At 39.0% G+C, this 15,827-nt stretch overlaps 2 protein-coding genes and 1 long non-coding RNA gene across 7 annotated transcripts; 2 read left to right on the top strand and 1 right to left on the bottom strand.

Annotated features, from left to right (window-relative positions):
- The first annotated feature begins 584 nt into the window (after positions 1-584).
- LOC131319614 (uncharacterized protein At3g49055) lies at positions 585-6,391 on the top strand. 3 transcript variants are annotated; one of them, XR_009198005.1, is made up of 6 exons: positions 585-1,855; positions 2,701-2,777; positions 5,213-5,324; positions 5,436-5,552; positions 5,751-6,210; positions 6,366-6,391. XR_009198005.1 is itself a non-coding variant. In XM_058349966.1 (5 exons), the coding sequence occupies exons 1-5, from the start codon at positions 845-847 to the stop codon at positions 6,105-6,107; spliced, it is 1,671 nt and encodes a 556-aa protein (XP_058205949.1). In that variant the 5' UTR covers positions 585-844; the 3' UTR covers positions 6,108-6,315. The 3 variants fall into 3 exon arrangements, 2 of the variants coding, with proteins under 2 accessions (XP_058205949.1, XP_058205948.1); XM_058349966.1 differs by lacking the exon at positions 6,366-6,391 and having other exon boundaries at positions 5,436-5,549; positions 5,751-6,315; XM_058349965.1 differs by lacking the exon at positions 6,366-6,391 and having other exon boundaries at positions 5,751-6,315.
- Positions 6,392-7,623: 1,232 nt separating this feature from the next.
- On the top strand, positions 7,624-8,085 carry LOC131319623 (uncharacterized). Its single transcript, XR_009198006.1, has 2 exons — positions 7,624-7,672; positions 7,816-8,085. It is a non-coding gene; the product is annotated as an uncharacterized LOC131319623 (long non-coding RNA).
- A 353-nt stretch (positions 8,086-8,438) lies between these two features.
- LOC131319620 (glucosamine 6-phosphate N-acetyltransferase-like) lies at positions 8,439-10,959 on the bottom strand. Of its 3 annotated transcripts, none has more exons than XM_058349975.1 (2): positions 10,822-10,959; positions 8,439-9,197 (listed from the first exon to the last, which is right to left on the bottom strand). In XM_058349975.1, the coding sequence occupies exon 2, from the start codon at positions 9,151-9,153 to the stop codon at positions 8,653-8,655; it is 501 nt and encodes a 166-aa protein (XP_058205958.1). In that variant the 5' UTR covers positions 9,154-9,197; positions 10,822-10,959; the 3' UTR covers positions 8,439-8,652. The 3 variants fall into 3 exon arrangements, with proteins under 3 accessions (XP_058205958.1, XP_058205959.1, XP_058205960.1); XM_058349976.1 differs by lacking the exon at positions 10,822-10,959 and adding an exon at positions 9,626-10,124; XM_058349977.1 differs by lacking the exon at positions 10,822-10,959 and adding an exon at positions 9,636-10,124.
- Positions 10,960-15,827: the final 4,868 nt, after the last annotated feature.

The raw sequence follows: 15,827 nt of genomic DNA, 5'->3' as shown, positions 1-15,827 counted from the left end.
AGTCATGATCATGCCGCTTAACGGAAATGGCGAGGCATAGCCAAGACTTGACCATACCTGATAGTGGCAATGGTAGAACCAAGGTAGGCCTTGACCATGCCCCACTTATTTGGGATTACTGAAAATCTAGTGGTTCAGTGGCTAAAGAATAGGAAAATGCCGCAGAAAGGTTCTTGCAGAGTAGCACTCGTGGGACTACCACGAGTGTCGTGAGGACCGCGGCCTGATAATACAAAAGGAATATCCGCGATCTCCAGAGTTTTTTTAGTCCACTCAACCTAAAAAATAGAGGTCAAGTTTTTTTGTAAATAGGGCATCCCCACATTTTAGGGGACGATTAGATGGATTCAAAGGTGAAGAGAGAAATACTCTTTCTAGAGAGATGCCACATTTGATTCCAGATCTAGTTGAGATATAGAGTTCTTGTCAAGATTTGTTTCCTACTATTAACCTTAGATTCTTTCACCAATTTAGATTCTCCACTTAATCTCGTTGTTGATGGTCCATTAATCTCATCCTTCTTAATTATTTTTTGAATATTATGGACCCTAGATTTTACTCTATCATACACAATGTACAAGAGTGGCCAAACGAGTTAAACCCTGGTTAATTTCAATAGAAAATTATCCCCATAAAAATGTCGTAATTGCGGAAAATTTATCAACGAAAATCAATTTCCGCGCCAAAACTCACCTTGACTTGTAGATTCATGCTTCCCTCGTCCTACAAAGACTGGTAGGTAAAACCTTCCTTCTCTCTCTCCACCCTTCCTTCTCTCTCTCTCTCCACCTCTTTCCCTATCCCCGAGCATGAAAAAATCTGAACATCGAATCCGCTCCGGATCATGGACCCGACCGAAACCTCATCTTCTTCCGACACTCAAATCATCGAGGCCAGCGATGACGAAGATCTCCCAATCGCCGACCACAAACTCACCGACGACCTCACCGAATCGCGACTCGAAAACGAATCGCTCGTCGCCCAACTCGAAGCCCTTCGCCGCGATTACCATAACCTTCAAGCGGAACACGCGTCGACGGAGGAGAGACTGTCCCTGCTCGAGCAGCAAAACGACGAGGTTTTGAAGCACAACGAGGAGCTAGAGAAGGCCCTCGAGGATTCATCGGAGGAGAGAGAAAGTATTCTCGAAGAGCTTCGTGGGGTCAGGACCTTGTCGAGAGAGCGCGAGGTGGAGTTGGAGAGGAGGGTTGATGAGGAATTTAAGGAGAAAGAAGGAATTAGGAGTGAACTGGAGGGTTCTAGAGAGAGAGTTAGGGTTTTACTGGACGAGAAGAGTGAGAGAGTTAGGGTTTTATCGGAGCGTTTGGGCATGGTGAAATCGGCTAAGGAGTGTTTGGTTAGGGTAATTGAGAGCCTAAGTGAAGACAACGTTGAAAGGTTTGTGGATGAAGAAGGTGAAGGTGAAGGAGAAACGGAATTAGAAGAAGATATTAGGGATAATTTACGGGAAGTGAATGCGGTTTCGAGGCTTGTAATTATTGTGGAGGTGAAGGCGAGCGCATTTGTAGAGACGAGGAAGAAGGAGAAGAGGGAGCTGGAGAGCAGTGTGGTGAGTTTGACGGAGGAGAATCGGGACATAAACAGCTTACTTAGGATTGCTTTGGTGGAGAAAGAGGCAGTGGAGAAGAGTTTGAATAAACTTAAAGGGAATAGTTATAACAGTGATCAGAAGAGGGTGGCGATATTGCAGATTGCAGAGAGAGGTTTACAGAAGGTGGGGTTTGGGTTTATGATGGGGGCTGGAACTAATGAACAACCGGTATCAGATACTTCGAGCGTTAATTCGGGTAATAAGTCGGATGGAAGTGAGTGCGAAGAGGAGGTTGTGAGTCTGGTATTATTCGGCTTCTCATTCTTTACATACCAAAATTTGTAGTAGTCTTTCTGTTTTGTAAATTTTTAGTAGTATTTCTGTTTGTGTATGCGCTTGTGCTTATGATCACATACATAGCTCTGGCTGATTTTAGAGATGGGACTTTTGTGAACCAGGCACGCTTTAGCCATCATCGTAATCTCCTATTGCATAGACATTCCCCATCTAAAACTCCAACTGAGGCTTGAGTTGTAACGCTGAACAACTTTATAGGATGACATTACATCTCGATACCCAAACCAACTTCCAACGGAGGCACAACTCTTTTAACACGCTCTGGCACGGGAATACTTTAAAGCATATGTATGTCATGGTCAAGAAGTTTTTGGTGGATTTGATTGTCTTTCTTAAACATTGATGAGGGCAATTTCCACCGAGGCCCCTTGTCACAACTCACAAGCAAGCACACATGCACAAACTTCATTTTGGGCCTCAAGCAAGCACACATGCACAAACTTCATTTTGGAAAAGTATTCTATGAATGAAGGTAATCTTTGAAGTTTCAGCGGCTATGGCATGTACACTTCTCAACGTGCTAGCTTTCAATCAGTGCATTCAGTCCTTTTTCTCCACATTTTGGAGGCAGTCATACTTCGTGTTGCACCAAATGTTTGGACGATTGTGTTTGTGGAATGAAGATAAAAGCAGAGCATAACTCAGTCTTTGGAAACATGAACTTTTTTTTCTTTTCCAGTTTTGTGGCTTCAATTGAAAGTAGTTATACAGAATCAATTCATCTGGACATATGAGATGCAAGCATCTTGCTATGAAAAATCACTGGCTTTATTTCTGTAATTTCTTGGCAGGCCTCAACTGTAGAGAGGATAATGAAAAATTTACGACTTGAAATTACACAATTGAGGAGATCTTTGGAGGAGTCTAGGTATTTATCATCAAACTAAATTACTTAATGCTCTGCTTTTCTGAAGTATGGTTTATGTTTTTTCATGCATCAATGACAATATCATTCTTTTGGGTGCATGTCAATGAGATTACTATGTAGAAACTTGAAAGATACAAATTTGACTTACAAAATGGCATGAACTAACTAGATTTGTAATTCTGGGAGTCTGGACACTCCCTTGGGTCTAACAGATGGAGAATATACTAGCCGGCCTCTTTTTACCTGTAGCTTTCTTCCCTAATCTGCATACTTTACATCATTTTCAGTACCTTAAGTCGTAAAAGTAATTAAACAATGAAGTGTTTTTCTCTTTCTTTTCTTGCCTCACATGCCCCTTTTTGGTTTACATACATGGCACAAGAACTTTTCAGAAGAGTTGGGAAAGGAGATTTTTTTCATCAATGACAACATCTCAAACTTTGAGAGAACCGTTGTTATGCTTTAAATATTATCTAGAGCTGCCTGTATGGCCCGTTGATCCTTGATCTGAGTTTCTCCTCTGTTGGTTCAAGGGTTGCCTAGCTTTCTTGCCATAACCTGCACAGTGAACGCACGACTAAGACCTGGCTGGGGTTGCCCGGCAAGGCCCTCCGGCGAGAGGATGAGAATGTGCAGAGAGTAAAGCGAGAGACTAGGCTTTTAGTGCGTAGAAGCATGTACCTTTTAGGGCTGCTATCCTTTGGTATTTATAGAGTCTGCTTGGCTTGCTCTCCAAGTACGGGCATGTGCCTTGCACGGGTCGGCTGATGTCATTGTGACGTCACCGATAAGATTTGGTAACCGTTTTTGGTATGAGCTGGCACCCCCATGTGCGCCCATCATCATTCCTTGGCATAACGGCTTCAGCGCGTGGAGTGGCACGTGGTGCCGCGGTTAGCCGAGCCTCACCCTTGGCCGAGCCCAAAGGCAAGTGACTCGAAGGGGGGAGGAGGTGACCATGTCAACGATCTCACTCTCAACTGAGCTGGAGGGCTCTTTCTTCGGCTGAGGCGTTGGGTAAGCGGTGGGGACCTCCCCCGGCTCCGGTCATCGCCGAACTTGGGATTCAGGAATACGGCCGTCTCCCTCGGCGCAGTCTCGGCCTAGGCTCGAATGAGAGTAGGTCAGCATGATTACATTCAGCCTACTACACTGCCTATATGCAAAGGTAGGCTTCGAGGAAAGCAACTATTGGATTGGAACCTAATTCACCCATTTAGATTGTGATATGCACCAGTGTAATGAACCTGTTGGAATTTGTCCCACATCGGTTAATTATCACCTCGAAAGCTAGTATAGAGGTGGATGCTTTAATGTGGTCTTAGAGCTAGGCTTTTGGACAAGACTCTATTTCTTGGAGGGTTCCTACCTAAAACCAGTTGGCTATAGGTGGAGTAGCTTCTAGAATATATTAACTAAGTTTGGGTGGCTTTGATGAGCGATGTGGGATAAAGTCTAACAAGAACCCATCAAGCATAATCTTTTCATTTGGATCATTTCAGTAGAAGCCTCCTAATGCCTCTTTAGTAGATTGTGATATGCACCACTCGATGCCTCTCCAGTAGAAACTCAGCAGCAAGCATTTTACGAGGAAAACATACTTAGATGGTTACCGGTGTCTTGTTTTTTATGCCATCCAAGATGTGACTCCAAAAGCCCATACAGCTGGTGCCATCATAGAACAACCACTACCGCTTTGATATAGTTAGTATTCTCTATTTGCTACAAGATGACAAACCCTTCATGAAAATCTGAGGACAATTAATGCGTGCATTTGGAATCCATCCTACATTACTCAACCTCTTATGAGAAATATTATGACTTTTGAGGAGGCTGTGGCCTCACCTCTGCCTCTCCCTTCTGTCTGTTATTTGAGTCTTGTTGCCTGCAATATTCTAAAACATGATTCCGTCGATTTTTTTTTAAACACCAAAAGAAAGTTTTATTAATCTTTGAAGTTGGTACAAGATTCCATCATTGATTTAGCTTCTTTAAACAAAATCTGATACTTCAGGTCTCATTCCTGTCTTTAGATCTTCTTGATGTCTTTCAAGGTTTGGTAGAAAAATTTGAACTGTTTTGGAAATAATGAATCAATTGAGAGATAACATTCAATTATCCAAATGCTATCTTAGTTGTCTTTGATCCTTTTGTTGTCTTAAGTGGTTGGATAGCACTAGGACGCTTTATGACAGCCACATTCCATCTCGTTGAGTACACTATGATTGACCCTTAAGTGCTTCCTCATCGTCTGGCAGCTTGTTGAAAAACCCATTTCCTAAACAGACAAAGGAATTAGGAATCTTTGCTTCATTATCCCTCTATAGTGTGCTAAATGTTGTTTGACAGAGATTAGAAAGGGCACTGTCATATTTTTTAAACCTGCCTGGAGTTTCATTTATCTGGTTATGTCTTAGTGAACCATTCTATCCCAGGTCAGATACCGAGCGCCTACAGACTCTTATGGAGAAACAAGCTCAGAAAATTGCAGAGAATACATTGTACATAAAAGAGCTGGAAGATAGAGAGACGATGTTAACACAAAATGTAAGTTACTTGTTTTGTATAATATCTGATGCCTATGTTGTGTGCATCCCTTACCTAAAACATTTGGAGTTTTCATCCATACACATCTTCTTCTGTATTCTCTTTCTTAAGGTTGAGGAAATCCTGATGGAAATAAAAGAAACTGAAGAAGAGGTTTCCAGATGGAGGGAAGCTTGTGAGTTGGAAGTGGAAGCTGGAAAGAATGTAGTTGAAGAACGTGACAAAGTCGTAAGAATTAAGTTTAATGCATACACATTTTTCATGAATTACATTGAGTTATTTGAGGCTTCTTTGGCAAAAAAATGAAGGTAGATTTTTAAAAAAGAAAGAAAGAGAACACTTTTGAGTCATGCCGTATTGTTATTTTCTCCAATTACGTTCTATGGATGACAAAACTCAAATGCTACTCCATTGAAACTGGACCAGGTATCGATTTTGAAACAAGAGTTGGAGAAAACAAAGGCTGCTTTGGACATCTCAAATGGCAAATTAAAGCTTAAAGAGGAACTCGCTGATGCTGCAATGGCTGCTCAAGCAGCAGCAGAGAGGTCTCTCCAGTTGGCAGACAGTAGAGCTGCAGGACTCAATGAGAGGATTGAGGAGCTAACAAAACAATTAGAAGAAGTGGAAAGCAGAGAACGCAGTAGACGCAAAGTGAGGCGCATATGTTGGCCCTGGCGAACACACAACATGAACTCCCCTCCTAATAGTACAAACACTAGAGCTCGAGATTCCAAACAGATGCTACCAGAGATGGAAGCTTTGCTTCATTACAATGTCTAACAACTCAAATCTTTTCACAGCCTCACTAAAATAAGCTTGTTCTTTTTTTTTGGGACCTGCTGGTTATGTAAAGTACCTTCTTCCATTTTTTTTTCCAATAGAGGTATGTAAAGTATCTAGCCGATGAATTCTTGCAATATCCTTGCTTCAAAGAAGTTCAAACAACGCTTTTGCCCAAGTGTGAATCACAAACAAACATGAACAGTAATCTCTGGCCTCTTTCATTTATATTGTGATGGAATGTACGTTCTGTTTCAGGAGCACTTAACAATTAGTGCTCGAGAAGAAGAGATTACTTTTCAAGAGAAGAGGATGGCTGGGGTGCTTTTTTGGGGCAACACCACATTGATGGATTATATTTGTATTTTCGGCGGAGATCTTAATGGAAAATTCGATGAAGGTTCCAGTAGTTTAATACTTGACACAGCACCTTCAAAAGTTGTCTAATGAATTGACTGTAAGTAAAACTTCAGCTTTTAGTTGCTTAAGTATTTCATCCCTAGTTTATTCCTCCAAGCAAGAGATTAAGCAGCGTAAGTTTTGCTTCAGTTCTATCTTTGAAATTTGGACCTCTTCTTCACTTTATTTTCTTTGTTTGTACCAGGTCCAAGTGAAGTCTTCATTGCTTTACACTTTACATGGATTATGAGGACCGCTCGTGGCCGCTGTAAAATCGATTCTAGCTCATGTCATGTGGCTCCTTAAAAGCTTGTATGGATCCTTGTTGCTTGAACTATCTCATGTCAGAGAAATTACAGTTTTATTAACTAAATCTTTTGCGAAAATAATTAAACTCATTGCAAATTAACCTCAATTGTACGATATTTTATCTTTTTTAGGTGGTGGTGCATGGATCTTGGATATTTCCAAAAATAGTTGGGTAAAAGTCATAATTTTTCGAGAAATTATTCGATAATCCGGGAGTACCGCCATGTGACACTCCGGACCACTTTACAACCACACGTTCCTGTGGGGTCCATACACTTAATGGTAGACCCCACAGAAAATGTGAACTTGAGATCGTCATATCAATTAGGTTTAATTATGACAATGATTTGTTCAATAGGGAGAAAATATTAAGAATCAAGACCATAGTTTCACAAGGGTGAAGCTTACTGAGTTACTAGAAAAAAATCATCAGGGAGGGCAATTCATTTAGGTACGGCGAACAATGAAAAATCATATGCCTGAACGTGGTGTTTAATTCCTGAAAATTATGGACGATTGATGGTTAGGATTCACAAATGTCTTCTAATTGGTACATAATTAATTTGAACGATTCGGTTATTGCAACTCAATATCAAGTTGAGCCGGAACTTAAGGTATGCTTAGGACACTTGAAGCTTACCAAATCCTTCTAATCGTGCCTTCAGGTACGTGCAAGCGCTAATATACAGGTTCAAATCTTTGTAGAAATCAATTCTCAGGTCGGTGTTCGGTAAAACCCCCCACCCTACCTAAGTACAATACTCCAGCTGCAACCCTAGGTATAAAATACTTCTTCCTCGTTCCAAACACTCCAGACCAGAAGTCCAAATCTGAAAAATGAAGCCGTCGCCTCCATCGTGAGCCTCCGCCTTCACCATCTCTCTCACTCTCTTTACCACACCGTCTCTTCTCTCTCTCTCTCCCTGCAGTAATGTTTCTGAAAATGAAGAAGAGATCTTTGTCGTGATACAAACGAATTCTATAATCTTTGTGATTGCAGTGCGCTTGATAATCTTGCTGCCGTAATTACCCACCAGCGTCAGGTTCACAGGAAGCATGCTAAATTTCAGTGTCCTAATGGGAACTGCAGAAAGTTATTTACTTCGAAGCCTGATGTGGTATATACCATATCAAGAATAGGCATCCTCCTAGCACGAGGATGCCTCGCCAAACTGTTCACTTAAATATACATGGAGATTATTTGTAGCTCAATTCTTGAAAGTAGGCTTGCACGTCATCATCATCAAGTAAATGATTCGAATCTTGAAAAGCGAAATCATCGGATGTCAAGACTCAAGACTGCTTCAACTGTAGTCTTTTGACAACGGCAAATTGAAGTAATGAGCCACATAAAAATGGAATAAATTTGGATTGCAAGGTTTACATTTTTTTGGTAAAACCATAGTGGAATGACATTCACTTCGGTGCTATTCTATCACACAAACATCACCATTCTTCTTTCCTATTCTACTTTTGCCCAGTTTTCCTAAAACAAGGTTCCACTTATTTCCAAATCACTTGTGCTCAAACTGACTGTATGTGAAGAATACTTTATAGCAATTGCAACCTTTTCCATACAGTGTAATTTCCATAATGAACTTGACACACACACACGCACGCAGATTATTCTTCCAATGAAAAATGGAATCACCATAATTTACATCACAAATCCAGACAAAAAACGGTATTTACCCAAGGAATAATAGCAAATTGCAACCCTTTCCATGCATTTCGATTTCCAAGAAATGAACTCCAGGGAGAGATGAGAGAAAGTACTGGAATTTACATCTCAAATCCAGATGACAGCAAAAAAAAAAATAATAATAATAATAGTCCCTCAGGTGAAATACTTCACCATCTGAATGTACTTCACCATCTGAATTTCTTTCTGCTTGAAGCCACATTTTTCATAGAACACTTTGTTGGTGGTTCTGCAATCAAGAATCACCTCGTAACAACCCATCGATCGAGCATGATCCGAAAGGAACGCTACAATTTTCTTTCCCAACTGCATTCCCCTGGCATTTGAATCAACTACAACATCTTCAATATGCCCAACTTGGCCACAATTCCTTAAGAACTTCTTTTCAATGAACACGCTTCCAGTGGCAACTATCTTCCCAGAACAATTATCCTCAATAACGCAAACAACATGGTCATCACCGTATAAACTGAGCTCTTGAAATCTTCTTTCGAATTCTTTGTCAGAGACGGGATCACATATGATGAGTTGTTGCAACAGGTCAATGAAACCCTTTCTTTTGTCTGAAATCTCTAGCTTTCGAACGGGAAATGATTCTTCTTCATTGAGGGAGGATTCCTTGCTCTTGCTCTGCATCCTTTCAGCACTCAGCAGAAACTCACTGTTGTTTTTCAGTGTTACTGAGAATTGGAAAACTCAGATCAATAGAGAGGCCTTTAGAGAAAAACCAAAAACCAAAAACAGCAAAAACAAAAAACCAATCATAACTTTTTCCATACACAGTAAATTAAAAATACACGATTATAATGTGCTTCCTAGTCACATGGATTAGAAGTCCTAATTTTGTCATATGAACCATTAATTGGCACCAAGCAGCTTGTTCGAACTTAGCCAAAAAAAAAGCCTAAGATGGCCCAAACAACTTAGCAAAAAGACACCTAAAAGAGCTAACTTCTTTCTCAAAAATGACAAAAAGCTTGACTATAGACATCCCAAACAGCTTAGCTCGAGAAACAAAAAGGAAGCATTTTTCGACATCCCAACAAAGCATATTCAAACAAAAACTCAGGAAAAAGATCAAGAAAGACACAAAGCTAATACTTCATACTCAAATATACCAACTGAAATGTGACTGATATTAGTAAGTCCAGACCGTCCTCGCTTCACCTATAGATGTTGGCAATTGTCAAGTAAAATACCAATCACTTCCAACAATCTCCAGCCGATAGCAGAGTAAGGTCCAATTTCTGAAGAAACTAAATGTATAATAAGTAAGGATATGGTTCTTCATAATATAAGAAATATAAAACTTTAAGATGAAGGAAAACTTGTATCTTCTTATAATAATTTGGGAGGCTGCTGAACAGAAGTACTCCTAGATTGTTGTTTCTTACATCTTATTTGTATAATAAGTAAAGATATGACAGTAAACCAACACCTTTACATCACATTAATTACAATGAAAGCACGAGTCTCAGAGGACTGCTACGTCCCAATAACCACTCTTCAAACTAACATCCCATCCGACTAAAAACCCTTTTCAGCAACCCTTTCTAGGGATAATAAACAACGAGCAAGACATGATGACCCATCCCAAATTACAATTTTTAGTACTTAGTAGTTTCTTTCCTTCATGATTTTATTTCCACCAGACGTACCCAATAGGGAGGCCCAAGAGGCCGCCGCCTTGGGCCTCTACATTTTGGACAAAAAATGGGGCACCCCTTTCTAGATAAGTATATATATTTTCTGTGTGCAATTATAATACAGACTCCTTTGGTGGTTCAGTGGTAAGGTGTTTGGTCTTCCACATAAGATGTTTGGGTTCAAGTCCTGGTACGGTATTTTTTGAAGTATCTTTTTGCAGAAAAAAATTTCTTCTATGTAGGGCATTATTCCACCACTTCGCCTAGGGCATCCAAATACCTTGGGCCGGCCGGGACGTAAACCAACTATTTGCTGCAAGCTATGAAAATCACTTCTCACTTTCTTCATTTACAATGAATCCCTGCAACAATAACCGCTCTAAATGGTGGAATTTGTACTTAATACCAGCCATAAAATATCACATGGCAAATTTTTTTTTACAAGCTTTACAAGACTTTTGAGACCCAAAACAAAACACTAACGAGAGCTCAATAGGAAACTTCTTCTATTTCTCGTCAAGCCATCTCCAAACCAAGTAAAGAACTGGAAAAATATATCAGTAATAGGCATAACTGCACTTTTACATTCTTCACTAATTACGTGCCGTAATGAAGAAGATGATGAGAGAGAGAGAGAGAGAGAGAGAGAGAGAGTCACCCTTGGTCTCAGGCTAATCGCCATGGAGGAGAAGTCTGAAGTCAGCGGCTTGTAGAATGAGGAGATAAGGTTTGAGACTTGGTTGGGAAAGGGAAATATTGGGGTTTTTTACTCTTTTTTTTACGTGTGTATAAGTGTATATATTACTACCTCAGTTTGTTTGTTTAAAACGGGTTAAAATACCGTAATTAAAACGGGTTATGGCTGCTAGAGTTCCGTAACTTTCATTATACAGTCTTGCTATTTTCAATTTACAGTGGCCCTGTGCTAACAAAAAGCATATTAAAAAATAAGAAAAATACATATTTTTGTGTATTTTTTATATCTTTTAATACACATTTACATATTTATTATTGTTAGCCTGTTGGATGATTTTAGAATTTTCCTTCATTATATACCAAGTGAGTGTGATCATGTGCATTGTCACACCATGATCCATATGTACCAAACAACGGAAAATTCTCGTACAGTCCTACAATGCATCACTCGATGGCTGCCTAAACTATTTTTTGAAAATCGGAACCGTCTAACTTTTAGGTAAGAGAGATTATATCATTCGTGCCAAAAATAAAGTAAATTGGTTATCGTTATATACTTGATTGTACATAACGAAAGTTTTCCTATTAATTAATCTTCGTCCCAATGAAGGGGCTTCCAAAACCCGATCGTCCAAAAAATTAGTGAGAGTGATTAAAACACCAAGAACAACAAAATGAACGGTATGAATCATCATGTCGCGATCATGTGGTTAGCGTCCATTAGACTATAGCAAAATACATTGGTTTAGAACCAAGTAAATTCAATGTATAGATTTGAAAGGTAGCAGTAGACTCATTTTTTTGAATGTTTGATCTAAACCGTTACAGTTTAACGCCTTATCAAATTTACCATTCTCACCTAAAAAGGTGATAATCGGATTTCGGAAACCACATGATCCGAACACATTCGGTGCTTTCAAAGGCATTAAAGACATATAATGCACTACTTGAGGGCCGCCTAAGCTATTTTTTTAAAATCGAAATCATCTAACTTTTATGTGAGAGGGATTAGATCATTCATGCCAATAATCAAATAAAATGCTTATAGCTACATACTTGATCGGACGTAAAAAAAAAATTTAATCAAACAATGAATCAGTGTGCCAATGAAAGAGCTTTCAAAATTCGACGTACGAAAAAATTGGATCCCATGATTAAAATACTACGCACAACAAAATGGACGCATTGAATGATATCGATTGTTGTGATTGCGTTGCGATTGTGTGGCTACTACTTGATTGCCTCGTTTTTATATAATAGAGCTATATATTATATATTAATTTTTCAAATCTATAACACAAGTTAATTGGTGGCATAGTGGTTTGTTTGTGTATGAAAGAACATGGAGACTTGGGTTCAATTCCTAGTTCAGCGAACTTTTTTGTTTTTGTTTTTTCCTTATTTCTATACTATGTATTTTATATACGACTCATGCACATTTTCTTTCGTATTAAATTACTTTTGTACCATAAATATTTTGATAAGTTTTTTTTTAAATTTTACTTGTTATCTTGTAAGGTCCAAAATCTATTCACTAACAAAAACAAAAAAAAATATTTTTTACCGAATAAAAATTGATAATTTTTTTTAAGAAATATTTTTTTTAAAAATTAAATATCTTAGTTGTTTACTCTTTTTTTTTGAGAAATAAAAAATGCAAAAAAAATTGAATAAGGATAAAAAATAAAAAAAAGCCATTTGGCTTATTTAATATTTTTTTTTTTGTTTTTCCATGCCCGTGTCGTGCCCGTACCCGTGCCCTTTGTAATGACCCTAATTTTGGCCCTATATTTTTATTTTTATAATTAGAGTAATTGTATTCTTCATAAAACTTAGCTAAATTTAATTATAGATTCGGAGACTAAGTATGTAACCAAGACCCTAACTAGCTAATATCCTAACTAAAACCTCTTATTATCCATAACACCATATTACCCACTAGACTACAGATTCAATCACACCTATCACCCAACCCATCTCTAATGTCTAGCTGTTTTCGGCCCTCCTTTTCCTAAGCCAATCAAAACTTAACACACCCTTAAACCACTGACCTTTAACTCCTAAATAAACTCCCTCACCATTACACTTCATTAACCACCATGTCTAAGTCTATAATATCACCCCATCTATTACACTCACTCTTGGCCCTCCGAAAATTTCAAGTCTCAAGTCTTCTATCTTTATATTTCATCCCATACACTCAGTAGATACAAGTAGAAAAGAGTGTTAGAGTTTAGGGTCAACTATGAAATTTGAGAGAGAGAGAGAGTGAAAAGCGGGTTTTGTCACCTGCACCACCTCATCAACCAAACCGAAGCTTCCAATCTTCCAACATGAGCTCGAACATCTCAGAACTAGTTTCCAATCGTCCCAAGCCATCCCCGAAGCCGACGTTTCCGGTTGTCTTCTCCGTTTAGCCGAAAACTCAAAAATCGCGTTCTAAGCTTTCTCGACCGGACCGAAGGTAGATTAATCTCTCTCCTACCATCCCCTAAGTATATTTAGTCCCTAGTGTGTTATTTTAATATTTGGAAGTAGTAAAAAATCACATCCCATGTATCAATAACCAAACCACCGTAGCCAGCCTCTGTTTTTCGGTTTTCCTCGTCACTGGAAATGATAACAGTTGCTTGTAGAATGTTTCACTATAGTTTAGTTCTAAAATAATGTATTTGATAGATTACTTTGTAAAGAGTTGGAGTTATGCATCAAAATCCGTCTAACCAAACCCATACTCTGTTTTTCGGTTTATTGGGTCCATATCGGAGTTGGCGGGGCCTGGAGGAATGCGGCTGGAAATGAAACAGATAGCATGAGAAGTGTTTTTACTATTGTTAGGTCCCGTAATTGTATGATTATGCCCAATTAAGCATAGAACTAATTGTTGTTAGAATATTTGATCACTAAACATGGTAAATCATTTCCTTGGATTACATGAACATGTTTATGATCATTTTTTTTTTCTTTTACGCTTGGAACTAAAGCTACTGTAATGCTGTAAGTATATAATAACTAAATATTTATTAGAAGTAGAATAATAATTATGTTAGAATGATAATAAATGAATTGCATTTTTTTTTTTGTAAAACAAAGTCCATTCATGATAGAAAATATTCTACTTTTACTCTGTGACAAAATATATCATGTTATGAATTGAGTTGTTATTGGAAATATGATTGTACGTGCTAGATCGGACTTAGGTTCACTGGGTGGTTTACGATGAGAACTGATAGACGTTGTTAAGTTAAGGGAAATCAGATAATGTGTGGAAAGGGTGTGTGTTGTGGAAATCTGAAATGGGTGACTAGGTAAGGCCTAGTGATCAAATGGTGACCAGGTAGGGCCATTGTGATCTCAAAAGTACTATTATGGGTGACCAGGTTGGGCCCAGGGTGCTAATCGAGGCCCAGTGTGTGATGTGTTGTGTGTGACCCTAACAGACGGTTACGTCATGGGTAACTTAACCCCTTGCTATGGTTTGAGTGAAACATATTTACTTAAGACCCCGGTGCAAGACAAGCAAGAGGTGGGTTGTCCTATGAAACGGGCGGAGTTAGTGGTATGGGAGGAAACGATCTTGTGGAGAAAATCCTTAGAATTCACTTAAGTTAATGGATAGTAAAAAAATGATGATGTGTTACTTTTCCGTGCTTTCTTTTGATAGCAATTGTCATATTATTTAACTGCTTGGTTGTAAAGTAAGGGGTTAGTAGGATAGGGATTTATCCACTGAGTGTCGACTCACGGAGTTTTTATGCCAGGTACCGAGGAAGAGCAGTACGATCAACACGCGGGACAGGACCCCGCCGAAGACCTTCAGAATCAGAAAGGGGAGTTCATAGAACCGTGGGTGAACTACTAGAAGAAGCTCTACTTATTTTCGTATTGTAATTTCAATTCCAAAAGTGCTTGCACAAATTGTCAAACTCTATTTTATTCAGTACTATGTAAGACCTAACTGTGTCAACTTCAATTTTAATGATTAAATACTTCCGCTGTTTAACTTTGTTGTTTATCAAATCAAGTTTTAAAGTCGTTAAATTATTTTAAAAGATTTAATTAAAGTTTCCGAAAATTGGGGCGTTACACCCTTGCCTTGCCCGGCTAGAACCGTGCCGTTCCCGTCTACTTTCCATGCCCGTGCACGTGTCGTGTCGTGTCATGTCGCGTCATGCCGTGCCAGGCCAACTTTCGTGTCGTGCCTGCGCCTGTGCTGCCCACTTTCGTGCCCTCTAAGACCGTGTCGTGCCAGGCCAAGACGGTGCCTGTGACGTGTCATACGTGCCGCCTGTGCCTGTGTCGTATCGGCCCTACCCATTTGACACCTCTAACCTAGGGTTTGATAATTGCAAAGCCTTTGACTCTCTCGATGCTGTAATTTCCCACAATTCGTGTTCCAACACTTGAATTCAACATACTTGTTGTGGAATCGTTTCTGGTGTTTAATCACTGTCTTGAGAGAGTCAAAAGCGTTGTGCTCATAGAGATTGTAGAACTCGTTCGTATCGCGAGCGGGTTGTTCTTCGTTCTGAGTTGCCATTGATAAACCTATGTGGGAGAATCAAAACAAATAAGTAGCAGAAAAATTATTTACCTTCTGCCATGGTGTTTAATCGAATCAATATACTCCACCAACACAAAATCTCACTAATTGATTTTGGAGAGCAATGGGTAGCATTTCCAATCTAATCTATATAAATGTTCTTCACACTTGTAACTTGATGGTAATCATAGACCTTTATATAGATAGACCGGGACCCTTTCCCAATGGATACAACCCTTCATATTTCCTTCCATCAAAGAAGTAATAAGGCACCTATTCATGAATAGTTGCAACCTTACATATGAATGGTCACTAAACTTATTCATGAATAGTCACCATATCTATTCATGAATAGTCACCAAACCTTTTCATGAATAGTTACCAATTATTTAGGCAATGCTTTAATTAAATCTAATACCCATATT

The sequence above is a fragment of the Rhododendron vialii genome, chromosome 3a (genome assembly GCF_030253575.1).
Source record: "Rhododendron vialii isolate Sample 1 chromosome 3a, ASM3025357v1".
In the NCBI taxonomy this organism is placed as follows: Eukaryota; Viridiplantae; Streptophyta; class Magnoliopsida; order Ericales; family Ericaceae; genus Rhododendron; species Rhododendron vialii.
This window is presented reverse-complemented; position numbering and strand designations above follow the sequence as displayed.

What these genes read in the sequence shown, in the direction of transcription:
- LOC131319614 (XM_058349965.1), top strand. Translation starts at nt 845, where the DNA reads ATGGACCCGACCGAAACCTCATCTTCTTCCGACACTCAAATCATCGAG. An exon ending in AGACGATGTTAACACAAAAT is followed by an intron (nt 5,325 to 5,435) that starts GTAAGTTACTTG and finishes CTCTTTCTTAAG; the next exon opens with GTTGAGGAAATCCTGATGGA. An exon ending in TTGAAGAACGTGACAAAGTC is followed by an intron (nt 5,553 to 5,750) that starts GTAAGAATTAAG and finishes AAACTGGACCAG; the next exon opens with GTATCGATTTTGAAACAAGA.
- LOC131319620 (XM_058349975.1), bottom strand. Translation starts at nt 9,153, where the DNA reads ATGCAGAGCAAGAGCAAGGAATCCTCCCTCAATGAAGAAGAATCATTT.